The 21,916-nt window shown below is 45.1% G+C and overlaps 1 protein-coding gene across 1 annotated transcript in view; it reads right to left on the reverse strand.

Moving 5' to 3' along the window:
• Positions 1 to 21,916, reverse strand: part of LOC140736375 (piezo-type mechanosensitive ion channel component 2) — a 232,857-nt gene that overhangs the window by 105,637 nt on the left and 105,304 nt on the right. The window contains exons 25-27 of the mRNA XM_073062358.1: positions 14,570 to 14,632; positions 12,982 to 13,088; positions 8,276 to 8,384 (exon numbers count right to left, since the gene is read on the reverse strand). Coding sequence (XP_072918459.1) covers positions 8,276 to 8,384; positions 12,982 to 13,088; positions 14,570 to 14,632 — 279 coding nt within the window. The remainder of the gene's footprint in view (positions 1 to 8,275; positions 8,385 to 12,981; positions 13,089 to 14,569; positions 14,633 to 21,916) is intronic.

Consider the following 21,916-nt stretch of genomic DNA (forward strand, 5'->3'; position numbering starts at 1 on the left):
TCGCCAAAAATATGTGGTAACTTCTGCTTTCCAAAAGGACCACTTGACAATTTTATGGCCAAAAGAACATCTTTATCTGGGGCGGCAAATGATATTTACAATACAGAGGCTTCCAGGTACCTCATGCGGCCTGGGTGGTGGAACTACACAATGCATACCAGTAATAAAACCCCGTCATCTCCGGAACCCGCCTCTTGCTACCAACAGCTCCCTGCTTAGTATTAACTTACTTTTAATAATACTCGCATTACAACACTACCCTTTAGGAGAATCAGTTTCTCCTCAACTCTGTCCTACACCTATTCCTCCATATCTTGAGGCTGTATCCCTTTGCCCTAGACTCACCAGTAGAAACAATTTTCCTGCTTCTATCTTATATATACCTTTCATAATTTTAGATAAGATCCCCTATCATTCCTCTGAATTCTGGCGAGTATAGTCCCAAGTGATTCAATCTCTCCTCTTAGGAACCAACCATGTGGACCTCCTCTGCACCGACTCCAAATCAGTATATCTTTCCTGAAGCACGGAGACTATAATTGCACACAGTACTCTAGGTGTGACCTGGAATTATGATATTGTAGCAACTAGTGAGACTTGGCTGCAGGAGGGACAGGACTAGCAGCTCAGTATTCCGGGGTATCGTCACTTTAGATGCGACAGGGCAGGGGAAATTAAAGGAGGAGGGGTGGTGGTACTAGTCAGGGAAAACGTCACAGCAGTGCAGAATCAGGACAGATTGAAGAACTCATCTCGTGAGGGTAATGGGTGGAAATGAGAAATAGGAAAGGTATGACCATGTTGATGGAGTTATATTACAGCTCACCCAACAGTCTGAGGGATTTAGAAGTACAAATTTGTAGAAAAACCACAGACAGTTATTATAATAATAACATAATAAAATAAACATAATAAAACAAAATTCTCCGCCGGATTCACACCTCCAACCGTCGTTTCTTCTCCTTCCTCGCGTCCAAGAAGGATCACAAGCTCGCCCGCTTGCAGCCTGCGACAACGACTGCCTCCAGCCCAGACCCCGACCCCTCGGACTTCGACTTCTCAGGCCTCCGGCAGGCCGAAGACCCATCTGCCTCTGACTCTAACCCTGACTGGAACCACGGCCTCCTGGACATGGGCATCAGCCCCCGGCGCGCCATGGACTCACCCGCTTCTGACTCGGACTTCAGTTCTGGCGCCCTGCAGGCCACAGACTCTGACACCCATAGCTCTAGATCCAGCTCAGACTGAGATCCTGACCCTATCCAGACCGGGACCACTCTTATTGCCGCTGGGTCCTACCGCTCGTCTTAGTCCTCTACTACCCCCATCCTCCCCGTGACTCCCAACCCTCCCTCCACCCCCATCTCCCCTCCATTCCTCTGATCCCTCATCCTCCCCTCAGCCCGCTCTCCATGAACATCCCAACCCCCCTCTCCCTCCTGAGACCTCCCACTCTTTACCCTTCTCTGACCCCAGCCCCAACCCTTACTATGTCTTTACCATCCCCTCTGACCTTACTCTCTCTGAGGCAGAGCGTGCTGTGCTCAGCAAGGGCCTCAACTTTTGTCCCCCTCTGTCCAAACCTCAGTGAGTTCTGTGCCCAGCAAGATGCTGAACTCTTCTTCCGTCGCTTACGTCTCCGAGCCTACTATTTTAACAAGGATTCCCCTCTCCCTATTGATGACCCCTTCTCCCATCTTCAACCCTCCTCCTCCTCCTGGACACCCCCACCGGGCCTTCTACCTACACTCGATCTTTTCATCTCCAACTGTCACCGAGACATCAACCGTCTCAACTTCACCACTCCCCTCTCCTGTTCCAACCTCACTCCCTCTGAACGCACTGCCCTCCACTCTCTCCGCACTAATCCTAACCTCACCATCAAACCTGCAGACAAAGGTGGTGCCGTAGTGGTCTGGCAGACGGACCTCTACCTCAGTGAGGCCAAACGTCAGCTCTCTGACACCTCCTCTTACTTATCCCTGGAACAGGACCCCACCAAAAAACATCAAACTATTGTCTCCCGTACCATCACTGCCCTTATCAACTCCAGAGACCTTTCATCGTCAGCCAAAAAACTCAATTCCCACACCCTGCATTGCTCGGTTTTACCTCCTCCCTAGGATCCACAAGCCTGACTGTCCCATTAGACCCATAGTTTCGGCCTGCTCCTGCCACACTGAACTTGTATCTGTGTACCTGGACTCCATTTTGTCACCCATAGTTCAGTTCGCCCCCCCACCCCCACCTACATTCAGGATACATCCCATGCCCTCCATCTCTTCAATAACTTCCAGTTCCCCGGTCCCGACTGCTTCATTTTCACCATGGATGTCCAATCCTTATACACTTCAATTCCCCATCAAGAAGGTCTCAAAGCCCTCCGCTACTTTCTGGACAATAGACCTCACCAGTTCCCCAACACCACCACACTCCTCAGGTTGGCGGAACTGGTACTCACACTTAATAACTTCTCTTTCGGCTCTTCCCACTTTCTTCAGACCAAGGGTGTAGCTATGGGCACTCGCATGGGCCCTAGCTATGCCTGCCTCTTCGTGGGTTATGTGGAACAGTCTATGCTCCAAATCTATACGGGTACTGCTCCCCAACTTTTCCTTCGATACATTGACGACTACATTGGTGCTGCTTCCTGCACCCATGCTGAGCTCGTCAATTTCATCGACTTTGCCTCTAACTTTCACCCAGTCCTCAAATTCACTTGGTCCATCTCGGACACTTCTCTCCCCTTTCTCGATCTCTTGGTCTCCACCTCTGGAGATAGACTGTCCGCTGACATCTTCTATAAACCCACTGACTCCCAGAACTACCTTGATTATACTTCCTCCCACCCTGCCAAATGTAAAAATGCTATTCTCTATTCCCAGTTCCTCCGTCTCCACCGCATCTGCTCCTGGGATGAGGCTTTCCGTTCCAGGACATCTCAAATGTTCTCTTTCTTTAAGAATCGTGGTTTCCCTTCTGCCATCATCAATGATGCCCTCACCTGCATCTCCTCCATTTCCCGCATGTCGGCCCTCACCCCATCCTCCCGTCACCACAACAGGAACCATGTTCCCCTTGTCCTCACCTACCACCCCACCAGCCTCCGGATCCAGCACATTATCCTTCGCAACTTCCGCCACCTTCAACAGGACCTACCACTAAGGGCATCTTTCCCTCTCTACCCCTCGCTGCTTTCTGCAGGGATCGTTCCCTCTGCGACTCCCTGGTCCACACGTCCCTCCCCACAGATCTCCCACCTGGTACTTAACCCTGCAAGCATAAGTGCTACACCTGTCCCTGCACCTCCTCTCTTACCATCATTCAGGGCCCCAAACAGTCCTCCCAGGTGAGGCAACACTTCACTTGTGAGGCTGTTGGGGTAATCTATTGCATCCGGTGCTCCCGGTGTAGCCTCCTCTACATCGGCGAGACTCGACGCAGATTGGGGGACCGCTTCGTCGAGCCCCTCCGCTCCGTCCGCCACAACAGACAGGATCTCCCGGTTGCCACCCACTCCAACTCTGCTTCACATTCCCATTCAGATATGTCCATACAAGGCCTCCTCTACTGCCATGATGAGGCCAAACTTCGGTTGGAGTAACAACACCTCATATACCGTCTGGGTAGTCTCCAGCCCCTTGGTATGAACATCGAATTCTCCAACTTCCGATAATTCCCTCCCTCTTCCTTCCCCCATCCCACTTTCACTCTGCCTCCTCTCTAGCTGCCTATCACCTCTCTCATGATTCTGCCTTCTTCTACTACCCATAGTGCTTTCCCCTTACATTCCTTCTTCACCTCTCCTGCCTATTCCCTCCCTGCTTCCCCTCCCCCACCCCTTGATCTTTTCTCTGATTGGTTTTTCACCTGCACCTCCCCCCTCCCCCCACCTTCTTTATAGGGCCCCTGCCCCTTCCTTCTTCAGTCCTGATGAAGGGTCTCGGTCCAAAACATTGACTGCTCATTTCAATGGACGCTGCCCGACCTGCTGAGTTCCTCCAGTTTGTTTCTACGTGTTGATTTGACCACAGCATCTGCAGTGTACCTTGTGTTTGCAAGAAACATAAGGTTGTTATAGTAGGCTATTTTAACTTTTCATGAATTGACTGGGACTTCCAAAATGTAAAAGGACTAGATGGGATAGAGTTTGTCAAATGTGTTCACCAAAATTGCCTTAATTATTACTTAAAATTCCCAATGAGAGAGAGTATGTAATACTTGATCTGCTATTAGAGAATGAGACAGGGCAAGAGACAGAAGCTTGTGTAGGGGAAGTGATCTAGTGATCACAATGCCATTAGTTTCAAAGTAAATATGAAAATTGGTCTGGTTCATGGGTTGAGATTCTAAATTGGAGAAAGGCCAACTTTGATGGTGTCAGAAAGCATCTGGCATGTGTGTATTGGGACAGGCTGGTTTCTGACAAAGGTGTACTTGGAAAGTGGGAGGACTTCAAAAGTGAAATTTTAAGAGCACAAAGCTTGTTATGTGCCTGTCACAATAAAGGGTAATGATAACAGGTAGGGAACCTCAGCTTTCAAGAGATATTGAAGCTCTGGCTAAGAGAAAAAGGAGGTGCATAACAGGTATTGGCAGGTAGGAACAAATGAGGTTTTTAAGGAGTATAAGAAATGCAAGAGAAGACTCAAGAAAGAAATCAGAGGACAAAAAAAAAGCAATGAGGTTGCCCTAGCAGACAAGGTGAAGGGGATTACTAAAGGATTCTCCAGATACGTTAGCAGCAAAAGGATTGCAAGGGACAAAATTGTTCCTCTGTTAGATCAGAAGGCTGGAGCCAAATGAGATGGGGAAAATCTTAACTGGATTTTCTGCATCTGTATTTACTCAGGAGTCTATAGAAGTGAGGCAAAGCAGCTTTAACTTCATGAACCCTGTACAGATTACAGAGGAGGAGCTGTTTGCCGGCTTGAGGCAAATTTGGGTGGATAAATCCCCAGGGCCTGACAAGCTGTTCCCTCATACTCTGCAGGAGGCAAGTGAAGAAACTGCCGTGGCCCTGGCAGAGATATTTAAATCATCCTTAGCAACAGGTGAGGTACTGGAGGATTGGAGGATAGTTAATGTTGTTCTGCTGTTTAAGAAAGGCTCTAAAAATAAACCAAGGAATTATAGGCCAGTGAGCCTGATATCATTAGTGGGAAAGTTGCTGGAAGGTATTCTAAGAGACCAAATGTATAAGTATTTGGGTAGATGTGGACTGATTAGGGATGGTCAGCATGGCTTCGTGCCTGGTAGGTCATGTCTAACCAAACTTATAGAATTTTTTGAGGAAGTTACCAGGAAAGTGGATGAAGGCAAAGCAATGGATGTTGTCTACATGGACTTTAGTAAGGCATTTGACAAGGTCCCACATGGGAGGCTGGTCAAAAAGGTTCTGTCCTTTGGCATTCAGGATGAGGGAGTAAACTGGATTAGACATTGACTTTGTGGAAGAAGCCAGAGAGAGGTAGTAGATGGTTGCCTCTCTGACTGGAGGCCTGTGACTAGTGGTGTGCCAAAGGGATCAGTGCTGGGTCCTTTGTTTGTTGTTGTTCCTTTTCAGGTCTTGTAGGCGGCATTCTAGCTGCTTCTGTAGCATTTTACGAGGCCAGGTTGCTAGCCCGATGCTCAACCCAGCATGGGCGGAGAGCGTGCAAGGAGCCAGCCAGATGATGCCACTACACCACCGGCCGGCATAGGGTCAGTTGTTGTTTGTCATCTATGTCAATGATCTGGATGATAATGTGGTTAACTGCATCAGCAGATTTGCTGATGCCACAAAGATTGGGGGTGTAGTGGACAGTGAGGAAGGCTATGATAGCTTCAAGAGGGATCTGCATCAACTGGAAAAATGACAGATGGAATTTAATGCAAACAAAGTATGAGATTTTGCACTTCAGTAGGACCAGCCAGGGTAGGTCTTACACAATGACTGTTTTGGTATTGAGGAGTGCAGTAGAATAAAGGGATCTGGGAATACCAGACCATAATTCATTGAAAGTGGCGTCACAGGTATACAAGGTCTTAAAGAAAGCTTTTGGCACATTGGACCTTCATAAATTAATGTATTGAGTACAGGAATTGGGATATTATGTTTAAGTTGTGTAAGACATTGTTGAGGCCTACTTTGGAGTATTGTGTGCAGCTTTGGTCACCCGCCTACAGGAAAGATGTAAATAAGGTTAGAAGAGTACAGAGAACATTTAGAAAGATATTGCCGGGTCTCGAGGACCTGAGTTATAAGGAAAGATTGAATAGTTTAGAACATCATTCCTTGGAATGTAGAAGATTGAGAGGAGATTTTATAGAGGTATACAAATTATGAAGGGTATAGATAGGATAACCGCAAGCAGGCTTTTTCCACTGAGGTTGAGTGGGACTGCAACTAGAGGTTATAGGTTAAGGGTCAAAGGTGAACATTTAAGAGGAACATGAGGGGCAACTTCTTCACTCAGAGAGTCGTGAGAGTGTAAAATGAGCTGCCAGCACAAGCAGTGCATGTGATCTCAATTTCAGCATTTAAGAGAAGTTTGGAAGGTGCCTGGATGGTCGGGGTATGGAGGGCAATGGTCCCAGTGCAGCTTAAATGGTTTAGCACAATCTAGGTGAGCCAAGGAGCCTGTTTCTGTGCTCTTCTTTCCTATGACTATATGACTGTGTACAGTTGCACCATAACCTCCCTGCTGTTAAATTCAAACACCTGGTCCCCTTTCCCAAGTCATGAACAGTCTCAAGCCCAGCACCAACCCTTGTGACAATCCACTCACAAATGACTGCTAACCAGAGCAACACCCATTTATCCCAGCTCTCTGCCTTAACCGGTCCTCTATCCGAGCAAGTACTTGTCAATGAGAAACACACCTGTAACACTGAAAAGACAGCACTGCCACGTACTGCTGTTGAAACAGATTATTCTTCCAAAGTCGCACAGCTATTCATTTCTCTGAACTGAGTAAAGTATTAGTCAATTTAGAGTCAATAACCACTGAACTGTTAAATTAAGACTGGTGATAAATCAATGGCCAGACTAGAAAATTAACCCAGTTCAAGCATTCCAGTGTATATTCCACAGGGCTTTATGAGTCAATACTAAGATCTATTCATAGGAAGAACGGTGAGTACATCCACCATTTCAGGAGTTGGAACACTGCACAATGACACTGTGAAGTTTCAGTGTTGGACAGCAAATAGAAACTAATGCAAATTTGTCAGCTAGAGTAAAACTGGGGACAGAACCACACCTCATATTTTTGCCTGAGTAATCCATAATGCAATAGCATGGATATTGTGTTTCAGGAAACTCCCCCCTTTGCCCACCACCTTTCACCCATCTTTATTCCATCCCCCCAGCCCCACAGTTCTACCCTACCAAATGCAGCTTTCTTTCATCTTGCTGCCCCCACCCTTCAATCTGATCCCACCTGTCTTTCACCTCTCCCCTAACCGTTCCCATTCTCCTCTCCAGTTACCAGAATCCAGCTCTGGCAGCATTTTGTCTCCCTACAGCAGCTGCCTCCAACCTTCACTCTCTCTATCCCCACTTTACTCCATCTTCTTTGCTTCTTCTTTCTCCTTTTGAGTGCCACATTCTTCCATCTCCACCCCTGCTTCCCTCCTCTACCTGACACTGCCTGCCTGTCATCTCACGCTCCTCCTCAGTCCACCAACTTTCTTGTCACTCCCCTTTTACGCTGGCCATCTCCCCTCTCTGTCCTAATGCAGGATTTTGACCCGAAGCTTTGACAGTTCTTCCCTCACGGATGCCGCCTGACCGATTGAGCTCTCCCAGCGGTCATTGGCTGTGAAACCGAGGAGCTTCTCTTGGTCCACAGTAAATAACTTGTTAGCGCTCAAGCTGGAGAAAGTGATGAAAATGGATCTTCACAAAGCTACATTGCACAATGGAGAAGCATGGGTGCAGTGACATGGAAGAGATGCTGACGCAGATTGTGGGGGTTAGAAGAAAGGCTTGGGCTTCGAGGCTCTGTTGTAGGACTTACAGTGCATTCAAGTTCCGTTTAATTTTTCATATTAAGTACATATGTGACCTCTGGCATGCAATGCTATGAACCCAATTAATACGTGGAGCAAATTATCAGTGAAGGTTCGTGTATGTTGCTCCATTCCTCTGAAATCACAAGTACGAGTTTTACTGACTCTAGTCCAACTGCTGGCAATCCGGTGGGATTTTGGTGCATGAGTTGCTCCTGACATTAACCATCACCCTTTTAGGATGGCACAGTTCCCAAAGCAGAACCACTACGATAATTACCTTGCGGTGTCCTCTCCTTCTTCCTCTGTGCTCTCTTCAGCTGCTTCAGCTCCTTGTGTCTCTCCTTCACTGCTGCCTTAGAGTCTTTGACCAAGGCTATGTAAGCAAACTGCAAGGGAAGAGATTAAGCAACAGGTTACCTGTACTTAGCCCACGAGCCGCGGAAACAAGCAAGCAAGAGGAAATGAGCTGCCATGCTGCGCAGACCGTAAATATAGACTGCTTTTGCCTTCTGAACATTGGGCTTCACCGTTGTCGTGTTCCTTCCTGTAGGTTTTATTCTGCCTCGGGCTGAGGACTTCAAACACTACAATATCTTCCAGCGTAACCCAGCTTTTTACTGGGACTTAGTTTTACTTTGTTCTGGGTCAGTTTGGGTGATTTGAGATTTGGAGGAGGTTCCTTACAATAGTACCAGGAATGAAAGAGTTAACATATGAGGAGTATTTGAAATGCCTGCGAAAAATGCTATGGACCTATTTCTTTCCATTAATCCACTAGGTAAAGGTTTAATTTCAATTATCCGAGATAAACTAGCAGCCTTACGACGGGCCCCTGTGGATAAAATTTAAATGGCCTGGGAGCAGGATTTAAATATCTCCTTATCCGAGGAGAGCTGGGACACAGTTCTCAAATCGGTTAACTCAACCTCCCTTTGTGCTCGCCATTGCCTCTTACAGTTTAAGATTGTTCATAGAGCCCATATGTCTAAATCTAAACTATCTCGATTCTACCCTGGCATTAGTCCGCTCTGTGATAAATGCAAGAGGGGCGTGGCCTCTCTCATCCATATGTACTGGTTCTGTCCTAGCTTGGAGAAATTCTGGAAAGATGTCTTCACTACATTATCGGGTATTCTGAATCAGCACCTAGAACCTAACCCCTTAATTGCTCTGTTCGGTTTTTGGGGCGAGACAGATTTATGTCTGGGTCCGACCAAATGCCGAATACTATCCTTTGCCTCTCTCCTGGTGAGACGCTTGATCCTCCTTAGATGGAGAGATGTTGCCCCGCCCACTCATGCGCAATGGCTTAACGACATTATGGCCTGCTTGGACCTCGAAAAAATTCATTATTCAGTTCTTAATTCGGATCTAAAGTTCCATAAGGTCTGGGGACCTTTTATCGAGTACTTCCATAACCTTCCTCTTGACTAGGGTTTTTTTTTCTGTTTTTTCTTCTTTTCAGTCCCTTGCTTTCAGCTCCCTTTTTTTTCTGGTAGTAGGCATTATTACCCTCTGTTACTAAGTGTATTCACAGTCTGGGAGTTTGACTGTCTGGACTTATACTCTTTATACTGTGTGGTGGTTGGTCTGGAGTTGTTGTTGTTTTTTTCTTGTGTTGTGGGGCTTGGGGAGGACACTAAGCTCACTTGTCTTTAATTTAGGTGCTTTTTTGTTAAATTCTCTCCCTTTGTAGCATATTGTTATTGTATGCTTAATCTTGCTCTGTATTAATGCTCCTCATTGGGATTTGGGGTTTTTAATTTTGTAAAATGTTTTGAAAAACTAATTTAAAAAAAAACAAAAAAAAAACAAAAAACATATGAGGAGTATTGGATGGCTCTAAGCCTGTACACACTGGAGCTTAGAAGAATAAAGGGAAACCTCATTGAAATCTACTGAATATTGAGAAGTGTAGATGGATGGAACATTGAGAGGATGTTTCCAATAGTAGGGGAGTCTAGGACTAAAGGGCACAGCCTCAGAATACAACAGCATCCCTTTAGAACAGAAATGAGGAATTTCTTTAGTCAGAATGTGGTGAAACTGTGGTATTCTTTGCCACACACGGCTGTGGAGGCCGAGTCATTTGGTATGTTTAAAGCAGAGGTTCAGACATCAGACAGGATGGGGAGAAGGCAGGAGAATGGAGTTAAGAGGGACAATAAATCAGCCATGATCAAATGGTGGAGCAGACTCGATGGGCTGAATGGCCTAATTCTGCTCCTATGTCTTATGGTCTTATTTGCACCAGGAGCCATTCCTGGACATTGTGGAGACAGTGAATAGATGGACACTCACTCAAATACTGTTTGAAAGACTTCTTGAATTACTCGGTAACCATGCATCATTGTACTGATTTGGATTTGTAGATATTAATGACTGTAGTTTAAAAGTGTTGCAGTTATAGATTATTTACTGTCCTCCGCAAGAACCTCACCTAAACTGACAGCAACAGATCAGACAACAGGTCATGGCTTCTAGTAGATCACTGTGCTGTGATAAGCCCAAGTATGAATTAGTTAATGGTTGGATCTGTACCAGTGCTGTCCACAGAAATGGGTATGTGTAAAGTGAAGGCTTTGTAGTTATGAGCTGATCAATTAACTATAATAACAGGAACACGGAGAACTAAATATTTATTTTGCCATTCAATGACATTATAGCTGATATGTGATATAATCGATGTAAATGCCTTTTTCTCATGCCAGAATAAAAGGTTAATAGCAAGTACTCAATCTCCACCATGGACAGTCCCGTGGCTACCAAAGGAGGAGGGTTGGACACAGGGCTACCAACCCATCCCATAAAAGCCCAATGCTAGAGAAATGCCAAAGACCTCACCCCTGGGAGAGGAAGAAACTGGATTGTCAGGGCCCTAGGCCCCAGTATGGATGAAGGGCTTAAGAAGAACAAACAACCAATCTTAGTTTTAAAATTTACAATCTTGATTGTGAAAGCAAGCTCCTCAATGTTTGGAAGTGATTTCTAACGTAATCTCTCTTCCTTTCTGCTGTATTTTCACTTGGTGCTGACAGGTGTTAAGGTGACTGACAACGTGAATAGAAGATGCACCGGAATGGTTACCAGAGTCATACAGCACAGTAAAAGGCCCTTTGGCCCACTGAGTCTCTGTCAGAATCCAGCAACCCCACACTGACCCCTCATTCTGAGTCAGAATCACCGGTATGCATCGTCAAGTTTGTTATTTTGCTGGCAGCAGTACAGGGCAAAACATAAAAATCACTATAAGTTGGAATAAATAGATAGATTGCTAGGTAAATAGATGGATTGACAAATAAATATATAAATAGTGCAAAAATAAAATAGCAAGGTAGTGTTTGTGGCATTTGAACTTGGTATGTAGGAGGCACTATTGCAACTTACTTGAGATGGATGGCTAAATTCAGAGAACAGACTGGAGAAAATGTTCTAGGATCACAAAGGAGAAACTGAGCTTGACATTTATGTTAAGCTAAGTTAAAGGACAAGGCCTCCAGTTGTGATCTCAGGAATGCTACACATACCATGGGTGCTAGTGCGGCCAAAATTAGGGAGACAATACAGTTTAACAGGTAACTTTAGCCATGGGTGAAGTGCTGGAAGATTGGAGGGTAGCTATTACTGTTCCGTTGTTTAAGACAGGCTATAAGAGTAAGCTGGGAAATTATAGGCCGGTGAGCCTGATGTCAGTAGTGGGAAGGTTGTAGGAATGTATTTTAAGAGACAGGATATGTAAGAACTTGGATAGACAGAGACTGATTAGGGATAGTAAACTTGGCTTTGTGCGTGTAGGACACGTTTAGCCAATCTTATAGAGTTTTTCAAGGTAGTTACCAGAGAAGGGAGTGGATGTTGACTGCATGGATTTGAGCAAAGCCTTTGACAAGGTCCTGCATGGGAGGTTGGTCAAGAAGGTTCAGCCCCTTGACATTCAGGTTCAGGTAGTAAAATTAAACATTGGCTTCACAGGAGAAGCCAGAGAGTAGTAGTAAGTGGTTGCATCTCTGACTGGAGGCCCGTGACTAGTGGTGTACCACAGGAATCAGTGCTGGGTCTGTTGTTGCTTGTCATCTATCTCAACGATCTGGATGATAATATGGTTTTACTGGATCAGCAAATTTGTGGAGGACACCAAGATTTGGGGTATAGTGGACAGTGAGGAAAGTTATCAAAACTTACAGCATGATTTGAACCAGTTGAAAAAAATGGGCTGAAAAATGGCAGATGGAATTTAATGCAGACAAGTGTGAAGTGTTGCACTTTGGAGGACCAACCAGGGTAGAGCAAGAGGACACCGAGTGCTGTAGGAGAGGGATCCGGGAATACAGATCCATAATTCCTTGGAAGTGGTGTCACAGGGTCATAAAGAATGCTTTTGGGATGTTGGCCTTCATAAATCAAAGTGCTGAATATGGGAATTGGGATGATGTGTTAAAGTTGTATAAGACATTGATGAGGCCTAAAAGCAGTTCCTCTTCATCTCCATCCTAAATTTACTCCCCCGAATCTTGAGGCTATGTCCCCTAGTTCTGTTTTCTTTTTGTGTGCAAGTTAGTATAAAGTCACGAGCATGTGGTATGCCTCAATAGATCTGTGGTTTATTAGTGAGTCAATATAAGATGCTGACATGCAGTTTAGAGGGGGAACGAACAATGGACCGCTTTCTGCAGCAGAGGCTTGTTGTGTTCTTGCAGCTATGTGTAGGTATGTGTGTTACAACAGTTCCTGTGCGAATGGATCAGCATACTGTAATGGTTCTGTAGCTATCCATGACAAGGGACTGTAATGCCCTCTAGATTTCTAGCCATATGGGCTACTGTATTGTAATTGACTTGCTGCTATGAATAAGTGAGTGACTCTGAATAACCAATGTACAGCAAGGGATTTGCAGCCTAAGCAATGTAGAGCATGTCATTTCTAAAGCAGTACAGTGGCAATAAGCATCAGGTTGAGTCAGAACAGCTTCCATTATGTACACACCTGGAACGCTGATGATTTCTGAGTTTCATCTTTAGCAATTTCATTTTCCTCCTTTGTCTCATCCTCACTGTCAGTATCGAACAGGTAGTAGCTCCCACTGTGTATCACTGCATGGAAAGAAAGCACAGGGCCCAAGCTGTACATTGTGCAGCAACCAGTAACTTCTAACTGGATTCTAATAGCTTTCTCCAGATGAAAAACTACTGCTGTAATGAATGGCAGGACGTTTAAGACCATTGATTGAGGAGCTCTTGGGGTACCTTTCTATAGGTTCTTAAAAATGGCAACACAAGTCAACAGGGTGGTGAAGAAGGCGTATGGCAAACATCAGTCAGGGCAATGAGTATAAAAGCTGGGAAGCCATGTTGCAGATATATAAAACTTCAGTGTGACTCTGGTCGCCACACTACAAGAAAGATGTAGCGACTTCAGAGAGGATGCACAGTAGAAGAGGTTCACCAGGATGCTGCCTGGATTGGAGAGTATTAGCTGTAAAGAGAGGATGGACACATTTGAACACAAGATTCTGCAGATGCAGGTGGTCTTGAGCAACACACACAAAATGCTGGAGGAACTCAGACAGAATCTATGGAGGGGAATAAACAGTCAACATTTTGGGTCAAGAACCTTCATGCCCAGTTCTGCTGAAGGGTCTCAGCCTGAAACCAACTGTTTATTCCCCTCCATAAATGCTGCCTGACTTGCTGAAACCCAGCAGCATTTTGTGTGTGGACAAATTTGCACAGATTTATGAACTAAGTTTCTTTTGCCTGAAATGCACTGGCAGAAGTGATAGGAGAGGATACAATAGCAACATTGAAGTGGCCTTTGGATGGACACATGGACAAGCAAGGGATAGGGGAATGCAGACCATGTTCAGGCAGGTGGGAGTAGTGAGATTGGCATCATGATATGCACAGACATGGTAGGCTAATTGGCCTTGTCCAGTGCTCTACCTCTCTATGTTCTGCAAGCAATGAATACCATTAAAGCTTCACTAACAAGCATCTAAAGCTGTAATGATACCGGATGACCCTTAAGTTAATCACTGCAGGCTAGGCTTCAAGCTGGCCACCTACTCTTACTCCTTAAGTTGCACAGATATTCCTTACAGAGCGAGGGCTTCTAGATCCTTCACTAAGTTCGCCCAGAGGCAAGTATTTTATTTTATTGAGATACAGCGTGGAATAGGTCCTCCTGGCCCTTTGAGCCATGATAGTCCTCTGATTTAATCCTAGCCTGATCAGGGGACAATTTACAATCACCAATTAACCTACTAACCGGTATGTCTTTGGACTGTGGGATGAAACTGAAGCATTCGGAGAAAACCCACATGTCCATAGGGAGAAAGTACAAACTCCTGACAGGCAGCAGTGGGAATTGAACCTGGGTCACCTGTACAGTAAAGTGTTGTGCTAACCACTACCCTACTTTGCCGCCCCTCCGTGGCCATCAAATCAGTTAATGCAGGGTGTTGGACATCACATAGCTCTTTCACCTAAAGAGGATACACGTGCTGCGGAGGTCACTTTGTGGGCAAGAGTTTGGTATTTATTCAATGGGATGAAAGGAAGACCTTTGAACTTACTTGAGTTATGAGTTACCCAGGGCTGCCACCAATTCTTCTGGCTATCTTTGTCTTTTTTATTATCTGTGGAAAAATAAATTAAAAAACGTGTGAATCAGTGATTTCAAGTAAACTACAGAGCACTTATAGTTCCTTTAACAACTGGACTGGGAACCAGAATGTGGCTGTGGTGTTTAGCTATAAATCTAGGAGTTGGACTGAACAGCAAGGCCTACAGAAACAAGGGAATAGCACCATTACTGCCACCACCACCATCTCCACCACCACAATCGCCACTGCTGTGTTTGATATTGAGGGATAGTGCAGAGCACACCGGGACGCCAGCATGCAGGATACTCAACTGACCTTTATTGATAACTCTGCTTATGCAGTATGTGAACTCCACCCACGTGGGAGTGGCTAACAGAGTGACATAGGAATAACAATATTAACCACCACTTCTCACCCCTTCTTTAAAAAGCAAGACAAACTAAGTATGTACTTCTTCTCTATAGAACTGCATTGAAATTATAATCACTGAAACTGAACAATTCAGCTCTCTTTACCCAGAGTACATAACTTAAGTTGCTGACATAAGCATAAAAAAGAATTGCCATTGTAAATGTCTTTCCCTTTGTTTTTAAACAGTCTTTTTTCACCAATTTCTTTTTTTCAAAAAAAAGTAGTCTTATTTTGTCAAATTTTTTTCAAAATTAGAACTGTTTAAAACAACACTAAATCTAATAGACATTAGGGCAGTTTACCTGAACAATCGGGCAAAGTGAGAGGGTGATTCTGCCTCTTTTGTCACTTGCCCTAAGCTGTTACGGGGAATACTGTATCTCTGTTGTGGGACAGATAAACAACCCGATCTGGTAAAGGTTCCTGGAAGTGTTGGAGGGGAGGGGATGGAGATTCTTGAACAGATGTCTCCACCCCGGGTATGTGGTTCTCATCATAGGGATCAGGCCCCTCTGTTTCTTTCTTTGCCTTTTGTGGATTTAGAGGGCACACGAGCACACACCTGTTCCACCTGATTTCACCTTGTGATGTTCTGACCACAAACGATTGTGGTGTTATGTTTTCGGACTATTGTCCCTTTGGTGAGTTGGTCTAAAACCCAAACAGTTTCGTCACTCCTGAGGATTTTGCTCCGAGTCTGAGATCATGCACGCTCTTGGTTTTCTCATGCTGTGTTGTTTCAACATTTCTCACTTTGTCTCAGTCCAGTAAGTGAGGTTGGAGAGGGGAAGGAAGAATGGGCAGGCTTGTTCTCATTCTTCGGCCTACTGACAGCTCTGATGAACTGCAGCCATTTGCAAGGGGTGTGGAGCGATAGCTAGGAGTGCTTTGTAGGGGTCCTTTGCCTTCAGTAGGAGACTCTTAATGGTTTGCACTGCTCTTTCTGCTTCTCCATTTGCCTGTGGGAACAGGTGTCCTGGGCTAGACGTCCTGCTCACTTAGGAAGGAAGGTGAAGCATCTTCCATAGTCTCTCCTTTCCAGGAGTAGTGATCGCCGCAGGACCACTGTTTGGCTTGCCATGCAGGACGTCACTTGCATATGGCCTCTCCCATACTACTGTGGCCATAGCAACACCTTCACGTGGCGTCCCTGCTCTTACTATGTCGCGGCGTGACCGAGTGTCCAGCGGTATGACTGGGTGGGCAGGCTGGGTTCATCAGCCTTGCCATTAAGCCTGGATAGGAAACACCAATTCCAAACCCGGGTAGACGGGAGGTGTAGGGGAGGTGTGGCACTTGATCTGCTTGCAAGGGTAATTGCCAGGAGTGAGGGTGGAGTATAAGCTGAGTGTGGCCTCATTGTGGCAGTAGAGGAGGCCGTAGACTGAAATGTCAGAATGGAAATGGGCAGTAGAATTAAAAGGCCACCAGGAGAAAAAAAAAAGACATACCATATGTGATTCCCTTGTCCATTAACCCCTCCCCACCAATCTCCCTCCTGGTAATTACCCTTGCAAGCAGAGCAAGTGCTATACCTGCTCCTACATGTCCTCCATCACTACCATTCGGGGCCACGAACAGTCCCTCCAGGTGAGACGACAGCTCACCTGTGAGCATGTTGAGGTCATCTACTGTATTCGGCGCTCCTGGTGTGGACCCCTGTATATTGGCAAGACCCAACATAGACTGGGAGACTGCTTTGGGAGTACCTATGCTCCGTCAACAGAAAACACGGGATCTTCCCCCTCCTGGTTTCACCTATCACCTACTACCTTGCACTTCTTCCTCCTGTTGCCCCACCTTCTTACTCTGACCTCATTTTTTTTCTCCAGTCCTGATGAGGGGTCTTGGCCCAAAACGTTGACTGTTCATGAGCTCCTTTTGGAACAGCTGGCCATCCATGCTCACAGTATTGTATGACCTTGTTGTAGATTTGGTCCTTTCTCAACTCAGCGTGAATTCTGTCCAGTTTACTCTGTGATACGGGAAAGCTTCCACGTACCTGAGCTAAGTAGATATTGGTATTTTCCTTGAGGGTGGAGTCAGCTTCCCTCCACTCACTTTTGCATGGCATCTTCGACAGAGTGTCTGGTGTTGTGAAAGATTTGCAGGGGACATGTTCAATGTCGTAACAGTATCACATAAGCCTCATTCTGAGGAGGCTGACAGGTGGCTTGTGGTCTGTTTCAAGTACAAATTTTGTGCCTATCAAGAAACAGCTGAAGTGTTCACAAGCCCACATGAGAGCCAATGTCACCTTTTCGATTTAAGCATAACACTGTTCAGTCGGAGTCACTGCTCTTGATGTGTATGCCACTGATTTCCATACACAACTGCAGTGTTGCATGAGCACTCCCCCTAGACAGAGGAAGAGGCATATGCTGAGACCTTGGTTGCTTTGTTCAAATCAAAGAACGTCAATGTTGGTGGGAAGATAAGCTCTGCTTTAAGTGATGAGAATGATTTCTCATAGAAACATAGAAAACCTACAGCACAATACAAGCCCTTTGACCCACAAAGCTGTGCTTGAACTACCTAGGTCTTACCCATAGCTCTCTATTTTTCTAAGCTCCACGTTGCCATTCAGGAGTCTCTTAAAAGACCCTATTGTTTCTGCCTCCACCACCATCGCCGGCAGCTCATTCCATGCACTCAACACTCTCTGCGTAAAAAAACTTCCCCCTGACATCTCCTCTGCACCTACTTCCAAGCACCTTAAAACTATGATCTCTCATACTAGCCATTTCAGCCCTGGGGGAAAGCCTGTGACTATCCACACGATCAATGCCTCTCATTATCTTGTACACCTCTATCAGGTCACCTCTCATCCTCCGTCACTCCAAGGAGAAAAGGCCGAGTTAAGGCATGCTCCCCAATCCAGGCAACATCCTTGCAAATCTCCTCTGCACCCTTTCTATGGTTTCCACGTCCTTGCTGTAGTGAAGTGATCAGAACTGAGCACAGTACTCCACGTGGGGGTCTGACCAGGGTCCTATATAGCTACAACATTACTTCTCAGCTCCTAAACACAATCCCATGATTGATGAAGGCCAATACACCGTATGCCTTCTTAACCACAGAGTCAACCTGCATAGCAGCTTTGAGTGACCTATGGACTCACACCCCAAGATCCCTCTGATCCTCCACACTGCCAAGAGTCTTACCATTAATACTATATTCTGTCATCAAATTTGACCTACGAAAATGAATCACCTCACACTTTCTGGATAGAACACCATCTGCCACTTCTCAGCCCAGCTTTGCATTCTATCAACGTCCCGTTATAACCACTGACAGCCCTCCACGCCATCCACAACACCCCCAACCTTTGTGTCATCAGCAAATTTACTAACCCATCCCTCCACTTCCTCATCCATGTCATTTATAAAAATCACGAAGAGTAAGGGTCCCAGAAGCACACCACTGGTCACTGGCCTCCATGCAGAACATGCCCATCTATAACCACTCTTTGTCTTCTGTGGGCAAGCCCATTCTGGATCCACAAAGCAATGTCCCCTTGGATCCCATGCCTTCCATTCTTCTGTGGTGTGTCCCAAGTCCAAACATTTCTCTGGGAGAGGAGATCATGAAGTGGCTTCGTATTCTTTGCCAAATCTGGAATGAACTTTCCCAGCTGGCTTACCATGACAAGGAAACTGCAGATCTCTGATATATTCATAGGTTGTTCCATGTTCTGAATTCCTGCCAGTTTGTTTGAATCCCTCTAAGGATAGTAAATGCCCTAAGAACTTCACCTACGTCTTTGCAAATTCATATTTCTTTTTGTTCAGGGTGATTTCAGCCTGTTTCTGTTTTTCCAAGACAGCTTCCACTCTTTCCAGTCCCTCCAAAATCTGGTTCATCCTCATCTGAAAAAGTTCAGGGCTGATTAGATGCCAGAGGGATTCTCTTGCAGGCATAGCGTCTGTATGGTGTGATAAAGGCTGTGAGATTCAGAGACTCAGGAGCTAAATAGATCTGTCAGAACCCTGAGTTTGCATCTAGTTTGGTGAAGAACTTTGCTCCACTCAGCATACCCAAAGTGTTCAATAGAGGGCAGAATAAACTTATCCTGTCTCACTGTATTATTCTATTTCGTTGGATCAACACAGGTCCGCACTGTACCATCTGGTTTGGTAACCGGAACAATGACTACACACCAGTTAGTAGGTCTGTTCACTCTAGTTACAATGTCAACCACCTCCATTCTCTCAAGTTCAGCTTAGAGTTTGTTCAACAAAGGAACTGGTATACACCTCGCTGTGGTCAGACAGTAGGTTGTGACTCCTGGCCTCAGTTGGACAAGATACTCTTCTTTCAGTGTCCCCAGTCTGTGAACAACTCCAGGTACTTATACTACTGAACATCATTTAGCAAATCCAACCTTGCAATGAGGTTCAGCTTCTTGATGGTGTGTCATCCCAGTAGTGGTGAGAAGAGATTCTGAACAACATAGACATCCTGTTTCTCATTTTTATGGATGGAAGTAATAAACATCCCTTCTACACTGAGCTTATGTTTCCCTGGCCCCTTTAGCACTTTCTTTGTTGAGTTTGACGTAGTACTTGTTTTCTTCAACAGTTTTGTTAACAGACATTCGAGAATGGCTGAGACATCTGCCCCAGTGAGCATTTTGAACGTCACTGCCTCATTTTGCAACTGAACGGCAATTCACTAGCTTTGTCTGTTTGAATCTAGAATCCCAAGGAATGCTCTCTCTTCGTCTGGATCATGGTCTTCTTTGACCTCCTGAAGAATTGTTTTTGAGTGGCACTGGCTTTTATAATATCTCTCTCAATTATATTGATACCATTTCACTTCTTTTCCTGGACAGAGCTCTTGACATGAAATGGAGACTTGCCACATCTTCTGCAGTAGGACATTTTACTTGCATTTGTTTTACTTGTCTGTTTTGTTTTGTTTTGTCTCCTCTTTCTGTAGTGTTTCTGACTGCACCTCATTTGTAGTCTTCTTTCAGGACAGCTTCTAGCTTTATGACTAACATTCTCACTCTGCCTGACTGCAGTTATAGCTTTCTCTAGTGTGAGATTTGCTTGCAACTGAAGTCTCTCAGACATTTTGGTATCTGGTAGCCTGTCTTTAGTGAGCTTATCTTTCAGATTTCCATATGCACAGTTGTCTGAGAGGGAAAACTGTGATAAAGTCATTTACACTTTCATCTGGCTCCTGTTTCCTGGAGTTGAACTTTGCCCTCTCATATATCACATTTTGCTTTCCTGTGAAATATTCTTTGAATTTGTGCTGCACTGTTTTGTACTCCTTTTAGTGAGCATCTGTCAGACCTGATCCACCCACGGTGTCATCTGCTTTGTCACTCTTGCAGTACATCAGTGTGCTTACTTGATGCACTTCTGAAGCCTGAGTGAGATTGCTTGCAACCCTAAATCTCTCAAAGCATCTGAGCAACCTAAATCTTTCAAATTCCTCTGGTTTAGAGAAACCAAATGTCTCGGGGGACGGGGGAGGGGTGTTTATTAGGAGTAGATGTAGGTACTGTAGGTATTTGCTCAATTTTCCTGTTTGCTTGTTCATCTATTATTTTATTTATTTGGACTACAAAAGTCTTCTTTTCTCTCCCTGAGAGTTTGGCTGACTTCTCTGCTGTGCCTGTGTCTCTGTGCACGTCACCAGGCTAGTGGTTCACAGATGATTTATTATGATGTATCCACTTTGGGCTGTAGCTTGAATTTGTTGCCAAGCAACCCTGGCACTTTCTCAGCTTATACCTCCTTGTGCATACAATCCGAAAACTAGCATAGGCAGTTTAAGTTGATGAGTCTCTGGATATTTTTACATACATATATGTGAAGAAGAACAGTTTTATTGTAAATTGTTTTCTGTTGGAGATCTCACTTGGTCTGTTGCAACAGTTCATCCACAATCAACCACTTCTGACATGATGTTGTGTTCATTATTGAGGGATGATGCAGAGCACACCAGGATGCCAACATGCATGATACCCAACTAAACTTTATTGATAACCCTGGTTGTTCAGTATGTGAACTCCTCCCATGTGGTAGTGGCTAACTGATTTGCATAGGAATAACACTATTAACTACTGCTACAATCACCACCAACACCATCACGACCACCATCATCATCACACCAACATCATCCCTATCATCATCACCATCACCATTATTATCACCATCACCATCATCACCACCACCATCATACCAACATCATCCCTCTCATCACCATCATCACCACCACCACCATCAACATCATCACGACCAACACCATCTCCACCAACACCACTATCATCACCAACAACACTATCTCAACTGCCAGGGTGCTGACTATCCCTGGGAAACAGATCATCGCTCCCTCATTGATTCAGCAACACCCTCTGTCCCACAGCATCATGGAGCAGTTTCTTCGCATGAAACTCACCACCACCTCCACAGGAACAATTCACAATGATTTAATTTCCAACTTTCTCATTTAAACCCATTCTAAGTTGCTATTGTGGAGGTGATGGTGAGACCGCAACCTAGGAACCGAGCAAAAGATGGATCAGCATACAACATGGCCTGTACCATTAAAACCCTGCTTTAAATTTGGTCTTCAAGTTGAATGGGATTCTGGTATGGTGGAATGAGGACTGGTTAACAGAAAATAACAATTAGCAAGCCACTTTTGGGTTGTGAGGTTGTGACTATTAGGATTTTGTTGGGGGTCAGTGCTGGGGCCCCACAATGGGAGGGGACCAAGTATAATATATCCAAATATAAAGTCGGCCGGCACTTTAAAAAAAGTCTCAAGATTAGGTTTTTTCCTTATATAAAGTGGTGAGAGATGGAAAGGCATTGGAGCTCAGAGGGACCTGGATATCTTTGTACATGATCACACAAGTACAGTATACCGTGCTTTCACAAGGAGGGG

Source organism: Hemitrygon akajei, chromosome 11 (assembly GCF_048418815.1).
Source record: "Hemitrygon akajei chromosome 11, sHemAka1.3, whole genome shotgun sequence".
NCBI classification, from domain to species: domain Eukaryota; kingdom Metazoa; phylum Chordata; class Chondrichthyes; order Myliobatiformes; family Dasyatidae; genus Hemitrygon; species Hemitrygon akajei.